A 14,589-nucleotide genomic window follows, 5' to 3' on the forward strand; every position below is an offset into this window, starting at 1 on the left:
ATAGTCACTGGGGTGAGGGTATCAGAGGGATCCCCATACCAAGGAACCATATCTCAGCCAAGGCCCAGGCCTTAGAAAAATAGATAACCAGTCTAAGCCAACATCACACGTTCACATTGTCCCCAGCTGAAGTGAAACCAAACCATAAAGGAATACGATGCATCAATTAACCTATCTTACATAAGAAATAGGAACAGCAGTTGGCCATATGGCCCCTCGAGCCTGCTCCGCCATTTAAAAAGATCATGGCTGATCTGATCATGGACTCAGCTCCACATCCCCACCCACACTCCATAACTCCTTATTACCTTATCGTTTAAGAAACTGTCTATTTCTGTCTTAAATTTATTCAATGTCCCAGCTTCCACAGTTCTCTGAGGCAGTGAATTCCACAGATTAACAAACCTCTCAAAGAAGAAATTTCTCCTCATCTCTGTTTTAAATGGACAGCCCCTTATTCTAAGATCATGCCCTCTGGTTCTAGTCTCCCCCATCAGTGGAAACATCCTCTCTGCATCCACCTTGTCAAATGCCCTCATAATCTTATACATTTTGATAAGATCAGCTCTCATTCTTCTGAATTCCAATAAGTAGAGGCCCAACCTACTCAACCTTTCCTCATAAGTCCCCGGAATCAACCTAGTGAACCTTCTCTGAACTGCCTCCAAAGCAAGTATATCCTTTCGTAAATATGGAAACCAAAACTGCATGCAGTATTCCAAGTGTGGCCACACCAATACCTTATATAGCTGTAGCAAGACTTCCCTGCTTTTATACTCCATCCCCTTTGCAATAAAGGCCAAGATACCATTGGCCTTCCTGATCACTTGCTGTACCTGCATACTATCCTTCTGTGTTTCATGCACAAGTAACCCCAGATCCCGCTGTACTGCAGCACTTTGCAATCTTCTCTTCTACCTCTTAATCGAACTGACATTTAAAATAGGGTTTTTGCAAAGACCTGCGGGATATGATGCTGACCGTAACTACATTGTGACTTTGTCACCAGGTCAGTGCACTGCTCTTGGATTACATTGGGCAGACTTCGAATTTGTAAAACTGAGACCTTCCATGATCAGAAGCAAACATAAGAAACATGAGCAGGAGTCGGACCGACCGCCCCTCAAGCCTGCTCCGTCATTCAGTAAGATCATGGCTGATCATCGACCTCAACTCCACTTTCCCGCCCAATCCCTTGATTCCCGTAGACTCCAAAATTCTATCTATCTCAGCCTCGAATATACTCAGAGACTCAGCATCCACAGCCCTCTGGGGCAGAGAATTCCAAAGATTCACAACCCTCTGACTGAAGAAATTCCTCCTCATCTCGGTCTTAAATGGCCGACCTCTTACGCTGAGACTGTGCCCCCTAGTTCTAAACACCCCAGCCAGGGGAAACTACCTCTCAGCATCTACCCTGTCAATCCCCCTCAGAATCTTGCATGTTTCAATAAGATCACCTCTTATTCTTTAAACTCCAGAGAGTGTAGGCCCATTCTACACAATCTCTCATCATAGGACAACCCACTCATCCCAGGAATCAATTTAGTGAACTTTCGTTGCAGCGCCTCCAAGGCAAGTATATCCTTCGTTAGATAAGGAGACCAAAACTGTGCACAGTACTCCAGGTGTGGTCTCACCAAAGCCCTGTGCAATTGTAGCAGGACTTCCTTCCTCTTATACTCCAACCCTCTTGCAATAAAGGCCAACAAGCCATTTGCCGTCCTTATTTCTTGCTGTACCTGCATGCTAGCTTTCTGTGTTTCTTGCACAAGGACACTCAAATCTCTCTGAACACCAACATTTAAAAGTTTCTCACCATTTTTTAAAATTCTGTTTTTCTATTCTTCCTACCAAATTGTATGACCTCACATTTCTCTACATTATACTCTATCTGCCACCTTACTACAAATGGGGGTGGGGGGTGGTTTTCAAAGGAGACTGGAAGGTGGGAAGAGGAATGAATCTAAATTGAATGGCCCGAGGGGCTGAAAGACCTACTCCTGTTCCTAATGTTACTATTGCAGGCAATGTGCAACCAACTTGAGCGAGCGTGCATTTGTAACTTTTTCACACCTTCAGGCAGTGTCGTCTGTTCTTTCAGAGAGTGCGGCCTGTATTTTCAGGCACTGTATGGACTCCCAAAATGGGCTTTTAAAACCAACAAACAAAAAATCTGGGTCTCATTACAGAATTAAGTTAAGCCCAGGAAACAACTTACAAGGATTGTAGTCAACTAAACGAGGACAGTCCCAGTCAGTGTACTGGTGAGTACGCCTATGGTAATGCCCCCATGAGTTGAATAGCCCTCAGACACTCATTGGGATGAGGTATGAAGAAAGGTGAGATACCCGAGAGCTGCTGTCGTAAGTGGAACTGTACCCCAGCATGAGTCAGCGTCTCTGGGAGAAAATGTGGTGGGAGGGAGAAAATAAAAAATGAAAGTATAGTTGCTGTAGCGACCCTGTACACAAGATGTTTTTGCTACTGGTTCGAAAAGAGTTCTGGTAAGTGAGCGTGCAGTCTTTTGAGGTGTAAAGTCCATCTGTGAACTGTTGTCCTAGTTTCTCACAACTGGTCGTCTCTCCCCTGTTTAGATCCCTCTAGCTGAGATGGAGGCTGTTTCTCTGACGTCTGATATTCAGTCTGAGAAATCGTGGTCGTTAGCACTGACGGATGACTCATTGCCCGATGATGCTAACGTATTCTTACTAAATACACTGGAAAGCAATGTACATACTCCACACCTGTATTTCGCTTACAACAGGGCTCAAAATACTCATCCATTTTACTTTACTTTATCTATTTATAATGCGAGCAAAAGGACAGGACTGCACCGAACCCTGATTGACCTCCACCTCTGTACTTGGTGATTTCAGGGATTGAAGTGATTAACACATCGTTCTCAAGCTGTTTGAAGTCAGCTCCAAAAACATCCGAGACACGACATGTGGCTAAAAGCCGCCTCCTTTGAAAGGTTTTACCCAACAATACTTAAAATCACCAGCTCAAACTCTAATCGTGTTGTAATTCTGTTTTTGTAAACTCCAAATTGCGTGGTCGCTGTCAGCAATGTGTGGGTACAGCACTCAAAGCAGGCTGAGTACAGAGAGTTTATACTCTTGTCATCTGCTACGTCCTGTCGATACCGATGCAGTAGACACCTTGATAGGTCCGTTGTCTCACCATCAAGATACCGTTCAGGTAACCACTACATTTCTCGATAGGAATCACACAGTTATGCTCTGAAGATTTGTTTTTTAATTCGTTCACTGGATGTGGGCATCGCTGGCAAGGCCAGCATTTATTGCTCATCCCTAATTGCCCTTGAAAAGGTGGTGGTGAGCACCTTCTTGAATCGTTGTAGTCCATGACACTTCTTTGTAGCGGCTTAGTACAACTGAGTGGCTCGCTAGGCCACTTCAGAGGGCAGTTAAGAGTCAACCACATTGTGGGTCTGGAGTCATGTATAGACCGGGTAAGGGCAACAGACTTCCTTCCCTAAAGGATATTAGTGAACCAGTTGGGTTTTTATGACAATCTGGTAGGTTCATGGTCACCATTACTGATACTAGCTTTTTATTCCAGATTTATTTTATTAACTGAATTTACATTCCCCAGCTGCCAATTTGTACTTTGAAAATTCTCTGGTTTATTAGTCCAGGCCTCTGGATTACTAGTCCAGTAACATAACCACTTTGCCACTGTCCCTGTGGTGGAATAGTTAGACGTTTCTTTAGAATTTACTAGTTGATATAGTTGCCCATCTCGGAGCTGACTCAAGCACTGACTGTTTGTATTTGGTGTTATTGATCTTTTATCTCTGCAGTTTATAAGCACAGTGATTCACGTACAGAACGGCGTACCATGTAAGACTGACTGAGCTCCCTCACGTGGTTCAGTTATTGCCCTGTGCGTGTCTGTGGCACTGAAGTATGCAGACCAGGATTGCCCCAGATTGATCGCTACTCTGAAGGGTTTCCAGCTCTGTTATACACAGAGGAATACTTTCCCCTCAGAGTTGTTAATTTTTTGAGTGGTTGGACGTATTCCTGGAGGTTTCATCACAAGACTTCCAAGCAGTCTTTTCTTTTACCCATTTCCAGTATTTTTATAACAAATAAACAGAAGTTTTCAAAAAAAATGGAAAGAAAACACAATTTGTTTTTTATGTCCCTATGATTTGTCTGCCAGTTTGCACACAGCAGTGTCTAGGAAATTAGTCTTTGATTCCTGGACACATAAAGCAATGCTGGGAAGTTGGCCAACCCTACTGCTCAGCGCTGAATTGCTAAGCTGGATAATTGGATTCGGCATCTAAGCTCCAAGTGGGGAGCAGAAGGTTGGCTTCAGCTCCTGATCCTGGTCACGGATCCCTGCTGGAATTGCCCACACTCATTAGGGACAGTATTGGATTAGTCTGTGATGCCCCACTGGCTGCATACAGGCCTACGCTTATTGTACAGGCTTGCACCCTGAGGAAGCGGGCAGATCCCAGCACCCGTGGAACAATCCAGCATGAGTTGCCACCTTCAGGAGAGAGAGGGAAACATTGAGGGGGGGTGAGAATAAATCGTTCTCGGTGTTAGCCCACTGAGCTGGGGAGAGAAGCAAAGGAAGAGAAATTGATTCTTATTGGAAAAGTAAAGAGTCTGGTGTAGGTTTTAAACCAATAAAAGTAATCAATCAAGTAGCTACAGAGAGACATACAGGGGCCGTGACTATGAACTGATGAAGTCATGCCTGGTTTAATTTAAGTACCTTCTCAGCACTATGGAGAATATTTCCTCTCATAGCAAATCGTAAATGCGTTTACAATTTTAATACACAGAGGAATACTTTTCCCTCAAAATTGTTAACTTTTTGAGTGGCCTGCAGTTAACACGAGCCCAGTGAAGTGTTCAGGAGGAAAAGGAAGAGACTGTATTCATCTGAGAGCAGGTATGGTTGGCAACATGATAAAATGTGAACAGATCGGATCCTGAAAGCAGTCCTTCCAGAGACAATGAACTTGATGCGTTAAAAAGCCTTTTTTTCTTTCTACACTCATGGCACAGTAACGTAGGAGAGTCACATGATGTGACATCACTCCATTTGAGATGTAAGAATCCAGTGACAGCCTATGTTGCCATGCAAAGTCTGATCGATGCTTGCTACCTGCGCTCAGATTCCACGGGCCATTAAGATCCTCTGACAGTTCGCCACCCACCACAGCAGAGTACGTTGTTAAAAAGAATTCCAATGTTTTCTCCCCTCTCCTCCTTTCTTGGAGGTGGTGACTCCTTGCTGGGTTCCGATTCCACAGGTGTTAGTCGGCCCTCCGTCACCTCACCCAAATGATCATCCTGGAGCCATGGCAACGAGTGTCAGCCAACTGTTGAGCAGAGAGCATCAAAGCTAAGCCCAATTCTGTCCTCATTCAATGCTCACACAAGGCAAGACTTCCAGACAGAACAGGACGAAGAACCCTTTCAAAGGTCCAGAGGTCGGTTGTAATGGCCATACCGTGGCCCCTAGCTGAGATGGGCCAACCTCACCCAGGTCAAGGGTCGAGGAGTTTCCTGGTTCAGCTGCTGACCAGATAAGCCGATTAAGGACCCAGCAGCATACCATACATAAAAGACTTATTTCAAAAAATATACATCATTTAACAAAAATAGCCCCGAGGCTGAAACTCACCGAGTTGTTCAAATGATGTTAATCAACGACAGAAAAACAACATTTAAGCAATGAATGACAATATCTGAACTCCTCAATTTGTGTCAGCCTGGATGGCAAGGCCCAATTATACTCTGCATCTGGAGACACCATGGTGCCAGAAGTTGACTAATATTCTAACGTTACAAGCTCATAATGGAGGGTAAGGAGTTCCATCTTGTAAAGCCATCAGCAGCTCACGTGACTCTGGACGTTTCAAACAAAAGACAAAATATTATGGGAAACGACCTGTGGGGTATCAGGTTCTATTAGTGTGATATTGTGCATTTAATTTGGTGGGAAATTCACAAAGGAAGAGTATTTCTAGCCCTGATTTATATATATATATATAACCATCTGCTCCTCTCCACTGCCCAAGCATTCGACATTTCCAGGCTGATTTGTAGACTAATGCTTTCATCTGTCACGCAACAGATCCTTTTTCTCAAGCCAACATTTCTGGGCCTTGTATTTGTCTTCTGTTAGATCTGGCTGTGCTTCTTGTTGGTGCCATTCCATCATTGACTATGTCTCCTGTGGTAGAGTGGTACAAAAATGCTGTCATGCCATGTTGTAGCTGTTGCCTATGACAATGAGTACTATTCCCATCATGCCTCATGCAAGAGCATGTGATTAATGGGCAATGTTTTATCCAGAATGAATGGGTTGTGTTAAGCAGCGAAATGGCCCCTGTGTATAGAGATGTGAAATGGTAGATGTAGGTCAACAAAAACAACACTGCCTATGGCTGCAAGTATTTAGAATTTGTGCACGGTTTCCTCCAAACTTGCGATGGCAGCTCAACAGAATGCATTCTTCCAGTTCCTGTGTATTTTCTGTTTTTGCTCATTGTTTTTTTACAATATTCTAGGTTAAGGCTTCTCAGCCTGAGCTGAAAGGGGAGCACGCAATTTTTGAAAAGGTGGGAGAAGTTAATGCCACCTCTGGTGTCCTACTCTTAGACTTTTTCACCCATCCTCCCAAATGTGGCTGCAGCTTCAGTTCATTGCTGAGCTCCAGTGCTGCAGCAGAAGGTTTCATTTGTGCACCAGATGGGAGTCGATACTTGTAGACAATGGGTAAGGACAAGATCAGCCCTGGTTGTGATGCCCCTCACTCCCCCCCCCCGTGGTCAGATAGTCCGTGGCTGTCCAGGTTCATACATGGACATTTGGGTGAATCTGATACTAGAGGACAAGCAGTGTCCGTGAAAGCAAGGTGTCACCCCTTGAGGATTGGAGAGAATTGACAGAGAAAAACTACAATCTAAGTGGAAAATTGATCATTTTGAACAAAGTGTTGCAGAATATATCCCAGAATAAGGTCACACAGATGGAACATGACTTGATAACAGAAGGGAAGCTTTTGAAGTGGATAATCAACTGGTTAAGATGAGGATGCATGGGGTAGCTGTTATGGGAGCAGTGTCTACATGGAAAGAGCTAGCATGTGGCTTACCGCTGGAGTTGGTTTTGGGACCAAGAGGTAGCATAAAGTAACACCATCTAACGGATATATTGGATGAGGTAACGCCATCAACAGATATATATAGGGTGAGGTAACAACAGCTAATGGATATATAGGATGAGGTAACACCATCTAACAGATATATAGGATGAGGTAACGCCATCTGACATATAGATATATATATATATATTGGGTGAGGTAACACCATCTAACACACACATATATATATATAGGATGGGGTAACAGCATCCAACAGATATATAGGGTGAGATTAACACCATCTAATGTATAGGATGAGGTCACACCACCTAACGTATAGGATGAGATTAGCACCATCTAGTACATAGGGTGAGGTCACACCAACTAATGGAAGCCAAGCCGAATTTCACCCTCTAAGTAGCCGGAGATAACCAGTTTGTCAATACATCTCTGACTGGTCTTTCTTGGACTTCTCCAAAATGCCATTGACTCCAGCAGATTCCGAGACCCAGGCTCATTCAATCCCCCAACTTTCTCTTTCCCCGCCCTCTTTTCTAGGCAGATGAGGATATGTGGAGAGTAGATGAGTTGGGGTATAAAATAGTCACATCTTCATCTGAACCATAGACTCCAGCCTGCACTTCAGTCCTTGACATCCCTTCATGCAGCTCTAATATTTTTAAAGTGGCACTAGTAAAAAAAAAGGAAGGGAAGAGATGGGTGTAGAAATGTGTCTTGGTCGGTAGCACAAAGCAGGCGGTATAGGCTTGGCCGCCATTGAGTTCAATGGACTGAACATTGGGTGGGGCGTATAACTGGCAAGATAAACTTCTACCCCGTGGTTTTTATGTTCAGTTTGAATTTTTTTCTGGATTATCAATTACACTCTATTTTTAATGATTATCCTCTGCTGTTAAGCATACCTTTCCCAATTTATGTAAGAGCTAACTAGTTTGCGTTAGTAACTTCAAACAGACTACTAGTAAAACGGCTGGTAGCTTCTCGTCCTTCATTTGATGATGCTGTATTCCCTAATGGAGACTATTGCAGGTATGCAGAGAGGTTGAAATGTTGCATGAAGCAATTGACTGATGGAATTAGCATTGTCATGGTTTGTGTACTGTAGAGTGCCCAGTATTGTGACCTATCAACCTGTGACACACCACTGTGTCTGTTGTATTGCAGTGTAACTATATTGTGATCCATCGCCTTATAGCAAAGTGATGTAACGTGTCCTGCTCAAATGTTTTTTGAACTTGCTCTTTTCATTGTGTTTCTGTTGCTGTTACTGTAGGATGTTTTTTTGTGCCATTGATGACCTTCTGCATGACTATGTTTTTACATTATCAGCAGCTCAGCCTCCTTCAGTTTTCATCCTTGCCTGTGCCCCATCAATCTAACGGAGCCCTTTCCTCTCCTTGCAGGCTGAGTACACTCAAGAGCACGAGGTTCAGGAGGAGGTCCCAGAGAAGAACCTTCTCACCGTGAAGAAGCCTTTTGTGGGCCGCACACACTCGCTGCCCAATGACAGCTACATGTTTCAGCCTGTCGACCCTGCTCCCTTGCCGGGTCTGCAGAGGTCAGAGAGCAATCACAAGTTACAGTCAGGTAGGTTCCATCCGAGCATGGAATGAAAGAGTTTTGGTCAGAGACCAACCGGTATTTTGATCTACCCAATGCAGCAATACTCCACTATTTCTGCCCAAGAGAATTCAAGTTGTAAAACAGACCCATTTTCTTTTTCAATCCAAACTAACTTTCGCCGAGCACAAAGTCCCATTTCGTCATGATGGGAATTAGAACATAAGAATTAGGAGCAGAAGTAGGCCATTCGGCCCCTCGAGCCTGCTCCGCCATTCAATAAGATCATGACTGATCTTCTACCTCAATTCCATTTTCCCACACTATCCCCATATCCCTTGATTCTCTTAGTATCCAAAAATCTATTTCTGTCTTGAATATACTCAACGACTGAGCATCCACCACTCTCTAGGGTAAAGAATTCCAAAGATTAACAAACCTTGAATGAAGAAATTTCTGCTCAACTCAGTCCAAAATGGCCAACCCCTCATTCTGAGACTGAGACCCCTGATTCTAGATTCCACAGCCAGGGGAAACATCCTCCCTGTCAAGCCCTGTAAGAATTTTGTATGTTTCAATTGCTGGGAGAAGGAATTGCCCCTGGTTAAATCTGTCTTTTTCTCCAGACAAATATGACTGGAATGTGGTCGATTCCTGCCCTTTAATGGCACCATTTGCCAGCTGTAATCAACTGGGCATCTTCACTGCTGTGACTCCAGCACAGTTAATAATCAATCGGTCTCTTGCATCGACCACATGGGTTCTGCTGATATTCACTGTGACAGCTCTCACCAGCAAAACTGCGGACCCAAACCACAATATTGTTGCCTCCAAGAATTTCCCAATATCTATTTGGGGGAAAATTAACACAAGGGAGTGGCTGCAAACTTTCAGTTCATCTCAGGGCTCACATTGCCATTCTAAACTCTCATTGTTTATGATGACATCTGAATTATTTGATTAGATTCCAGGTAGCCCTGGTTCTTTCTGTCTTTAAACAAACCATCGAATCTCTTCAATTAGATTCCAGCCCGACCGTCCATTAAATTTTTCTACATAGAAGCCTTTAGTTCACTTTCATGACTATGGTTATACTAACTGAATCCCTTGATTAAATTCCAGCCAGTAATTATTTCCCTCTGCGTCAGTTTATGGGTTCAAGCCCCACTCCAGGACTTGAGTATGTAAACTGGTCTGACACTTAAGTGCAGTACTGAGGGGGTGCTGCACTGTTGTCGGTGCTGTTTCTTGGATGAGACGCTAAACTGGGTTAAACTCCCATGGCACTATTCAAAGAAGAGCAGGGGAGTTCTCTTGGTGTACTCACCGATATTTATCCCTGAAAAACAGACTGACTGGTTATTTATCGAATTTTGCTCTACCCACATTTGCTGCCACATGTGTCGACAAAATAATAATGACTACAGTTCAAAAAGTAATTCATTGGCTGTGAAGCACTTTAGGATGTCCTGAGGATGTGAAAGGTGCTGTATAAATGCAAGTTCTTTTGTTCTTTATTTCAAGGGGAAAGCCAGAAAAATGTCTTGTCTTGCGCAGGTAAACTTGGTAAATAACTGTTTATTGGTTAGAAACTTGGTAAATAACTGTTTTTTGGTTAGAAACTTGGTAAATAACTGTTTCTTGGTTAGAAACTTGGTAAATAACTGTTTCTTGGTTAGAAACTTGGTAAGTAACTGTTACTACAAATTGTTCTCCAGGTTCAACCACATCGGTTCAATCTCAGCCCACAGAAACCAGTGGCCAACTCCAGGTTCCTATCGAGTTGTTGCTCCCAGTCAGCCGTCAAAACAGTTTTGATTCTGAAAATATCCCGCAGATTCCTCCCCCCAGGAGATCTCTGAGTGCCCACAGAATGCTGCGTAGGCAGGTAGGTGTCTGTCTGCGGGCCCAAGTTCCCTGTACCAGTCTCGGCGCAAGGTTTTGATTCACCGATTCCCTTCAAGGGCGTTTTCTAAAGGCAGAATTTGCTTCCTGATTGGTTAAATACACCTGGAAATACACTCATGCCTTCAAGCCAACGATTATTTGTATTGGTTTTGTCAGTGCTTTCATTCTGAAGTGTAACACTAAAACAGAATGGCTCTCACTGAGTAATAATGATTGACTCTAAGTTTGCATTTATTACTTGCCCTCGAGCTGGTGCTGTGAATCAACTCACAAGTCTTTATAGAAATATACAACCACTGGGATCTATGCCTGACCTTTCAGTGTGTCTGTCATCCAAGCATCATGTTCCCTTTGCTGGTATTATGTACCCTTCCCATCCTGTGTACATGTACCTATCCTGTCCTGTGTATTCTATCATGTACCCATCCTGCCCTGTGTATTTTGTCATGCAACGATCCTGTCCTGTGTACTGTTAGCATGTACCCATCCTGCCTGTGTATTTTGTCATGCAACGATCCTGTCCTGTGTACTGTTAGCATGTACCCATCCTGCCTGTGTATTTTGTCATGCAACAATCCTGTCCTGTGTACTGTTAGCATGTACCCATCCTGCCTGTGTATTTTGTCATGTAACGATCCTGTCCTTTGTATTCTATCACATACCCATTCTGTTCTGTGTATTCTATCCCATACCCATTCTGTCCTGTTGTCCTGTCTATTCTATCACATACCCGTCCTGTCCTATGTATTCTATCACGTACTCGTCCTGTCTTGTGGGGATGCTGAGTATTTAACATGTGTGCTCTGTGCTCACGAGGTCAGTGCAGTTTGGAATTGCACATCTTGTGGGACAAGCACCAAAAGCAGACCGGGGAGAGCCAGAAGGGGTGGGATTGTTTACTTGACATCCAATATCAGTTTGCAGGTGAAGAACATTCAGTGGAAACTTTAATAACTAATGCTTCCACATTGCGAGGCACAGAAGCAGGTGAAGAAAAAAGAAAACATTAAAAAAAACACCCTGCTCCTTCCGACCTTGATGGTGGTTGTATATTCGGCAACACTGTGCTGTAAGCTCAATCCCCAGCCAGCTCAGCCCCCCATTGGGGAGTACACGATTGCTGAATGTACCCTATTGTTTCTCCTGCCGGTACACTGCCCATCGAAGAGAACACAGCTGTAGCAAGAGCTGGGCCATCCTCCCAGCTCCGTGACAACGGTCTGAGCCCGCAACTGGCCAAATTGTAGGACCACCGTCAACACAGTGTGAGGCAAAGGATTCGCCTCAAGTGATGCAGCCATTCTCTATTTCTCAACAGCTGCGCTCTTAGCAAACTCGGTGATCCGTGATGTTCCAGCCATCGTTCATTGATTTAAATGACTCCAATCTGACATTTCTTTACACTCACCTTTTTCTGTTAGCCCTTTGCTCACACCCCAGAGCAGTTTACCAGTGATTCTAGTTGGACCATCTTCCAATCTATTCATTCACCTCCAGACCTATTCCCACGCCACAGTTTTGCTCCTAAATCCAGCACTGACGCCCCCGCCCCGCCCCCCCACCAATCTCCTGTCTGGAGCCGGCACCATTGAAATCGTAGCTGCTATTCTTCCTACAAGTTTCTTCACTCTCCTTTCTAATTCCGCCACCATTCTCCCCACAACTACCCGAGGCAACTCCTGCTGCTGTCCTCTCATACAAGTGCAGTTGGTGTCCGTGTGATATATTCTTACAACATCACTAAGGAACACAAGATGGCTCCAATACAGAAAACCTGTGATCATGTGACTTTGCCACATGACCCTTTTATTATTTACCTCAGCAGTTGCATTACCACAGTAGTCCACTAAGGGGGGGAACACTATTACAGTCCATTCTCTCAAAAACCATCAACAGTTGGTGCCGAGTTGCTGCTGATTTCGAGTGATCTACGCAAGATAAAAATTCCCACGTGGCAGGGTGCACGCCAAGAGTGCATGGCGCAAAATTCACACGCGGCCAGCATGCGATTTTTTTTTTGTCCATTAAAGTTAATGGTTGGAGGCCTGTAGGCTGGGAGTTGCAATATGTCCAAATTAGGGGTAGGCGCACTGAAATCTTCAGCCCCATAATTATATGAAGCTCGTGTGTGCTCCTGTCCACGTATTGTTAACCGTAAAATTAGTCACCGCGTATTTCATTCTCTGTCTCAACTCCGAAGATGAAAGCAGAGCTCCCAAGTGTTCTTGGTCTGCATTGAATTAGCTGATCTCAGTGTGGGGTAACAGTTGGGGCATTGATGTTGATTTTAGTGCCCCGTGGGCTAGGGAGGGGGGGTGGCGGGAAATCATCCAGGGGGTTCCCACTTCTGATCAATAGCCAGTGAATCCCACTAGAAAATGTTGGATGCACTTAGCAGGTCAGGCTTCATCTGTGGCGAGAGAAACAGGGGTCACATTTCAGGTCGATGACCTTGCGTCAGAACTGACAGGCCTCAGCTGCATCCCCTTACGCCCTCCAACTCAATGAATTTTGAGCCTGGCACGATGCTAAGCTCTTCTGTTGCCTTCATCTCCATGCCCACTTCTTTGGCCAGGAGTCTTCTCCTCCGTAGAGCTGACCCTTTCTCCCATCTTCAGGACCCCTCCCTTTGGCTTTGTACATTCTCTAGATCGATTCATTGGGAACTGCCAGTTTGACATCGGCCGTCTCAATTTCTCTGCTCCCCTCACTCATTCCAACCTCCCTCCCTCCCTCCGAACTTGCAGCACTCTGTTCTCTCAGAACCAACCCCAACCTTGTCATTAAACCTGCTGACTAGGGTGGCGCTGTTGTTGTTTGGTGAACCAACCTCTACCTTGCAGAAGCTGATCACCAACCCTCTGGCACGTCCTCCCAGCTCCCCCTCGACCGTACCCCCACCACTGAATATCAAGCTGTTCCAGCATCCACAGTATTTTGCTTTTATATTAATGCCCTTGTGGATGTTGTTTTGAGAATGGGATAAGGCCGTCCGCTGGTCAAATAACCTCCTAACTCTATCTAGGCTTACAGGTGAAGGCTGACATGTGTTGAATCATATCCCAGCAAGAGTCAGCAGCTTCAGGAGAGAAAATAGTCAAGAATAGAAGTTCTGCATGGGGTAGGTTAATGCCAGAACAAGATGTCATTCTGAAGGTGGGACTGGACATTAGCATCTTGTGTTAATTGCTTCTAAGCAGAATCAACTGAGAATCCTGAGATGAAAGTCTCCTTTGCTGACTTTTAAGATGTCTTGAGTGAAATGGATTGATTAGACAGATCTATGACACAGAGTTGTTCATGATTTGGCACAAGTTGCTAACCTTGCTTAGAGAGACCACAAAATGGAGATGTGGAGAATTGAAGTGTCACACTGGTGCAGCAAAAGGGCGCTCTTCTGCAGTTGAGACACAATCGTGGACAGCAGAGAGGGAACCTCACTCGGCATCTAACTGTGCCATGCCTGACCTGGGAAAACTAGATTCCAGCACCGAATGCCAAAAATGGAAAGCGTCTCATCTTGCAGCACCTTGATGCGCGCAAACAATTCAAGGGAAAAGGGAAGAGGCTGTCGAGTTCAGTAAAGGAATCAGGCTAATGGAGTCTGAGGTCACCAGTAGCATTATCCAAGAAGGTGATAGGCTGCCCAGCTCTCCTCAGCAATTCGAATTTAAGTTTACAGAGTGAAATTTGATGTAGAAGCCTGTGTGTGAATATCACACTGTTTCACCTCTTCAGAAGTAGTGATACTCACCATATAGTGCCTGACTTGCAGTGTCTGGCTACATAGAATGACACAGGGGCCAGTTCCATTATAGATAAGAACATCTGGTTTATGACCGAAAGGGGGTGAAATTGCGTAACGTCCCGTTTGAGGCGATAACTTTTGCGGCAGCACAAAGGTATCGCCGGGCACTACGTGAGGGACTCTGACGCAAACTTCCGGTTTAGCGCTCG

The 14,589-nt window shown here is 44.6% G+C and overlaps 1 protein-coding gene across 1 annotated transcript in view; it reads left to right on the top strand.

Annotated features, from left to right (window-relative positions):
* Positions 1–14,589, top strand: part of cacna1g (calcium channel, voltage-dependent, T type, alpha 1G subunit) — a 372,532-nt gene that overhangs the window by 342,296 nt on the left and 15,647 nt on the right. The window contains exons 33-34 of the mRNA XM_070857502.1: positions 8,568–8,751; positions 10,443–10,612. Of these exons, the coding sequence (XP_070713603.1) occupies positions 8,568–8,751; positions 10,443–10,612 (354 nt within the window). The remainder of the gene's footprint in view (positions 1–8,567; positions 8,752–10,442; positions 10,613–14,589) is intronic.

This window comes from Pristiophorus japonicus, chromosome 16 (genome assembly GCF_044704955.1).
Source record: "Pristiophorus japonicus isolate sPriJap1 chromosome 16, sPriJap1.hap1, whole genome shotgun sequence".
Lineage (NCBI taxonomy): Eukaryota > Metazoa > Chordata > Chondrichthyes > Pristiophoridae > Pristiophorus > Pristiophorus japonicus.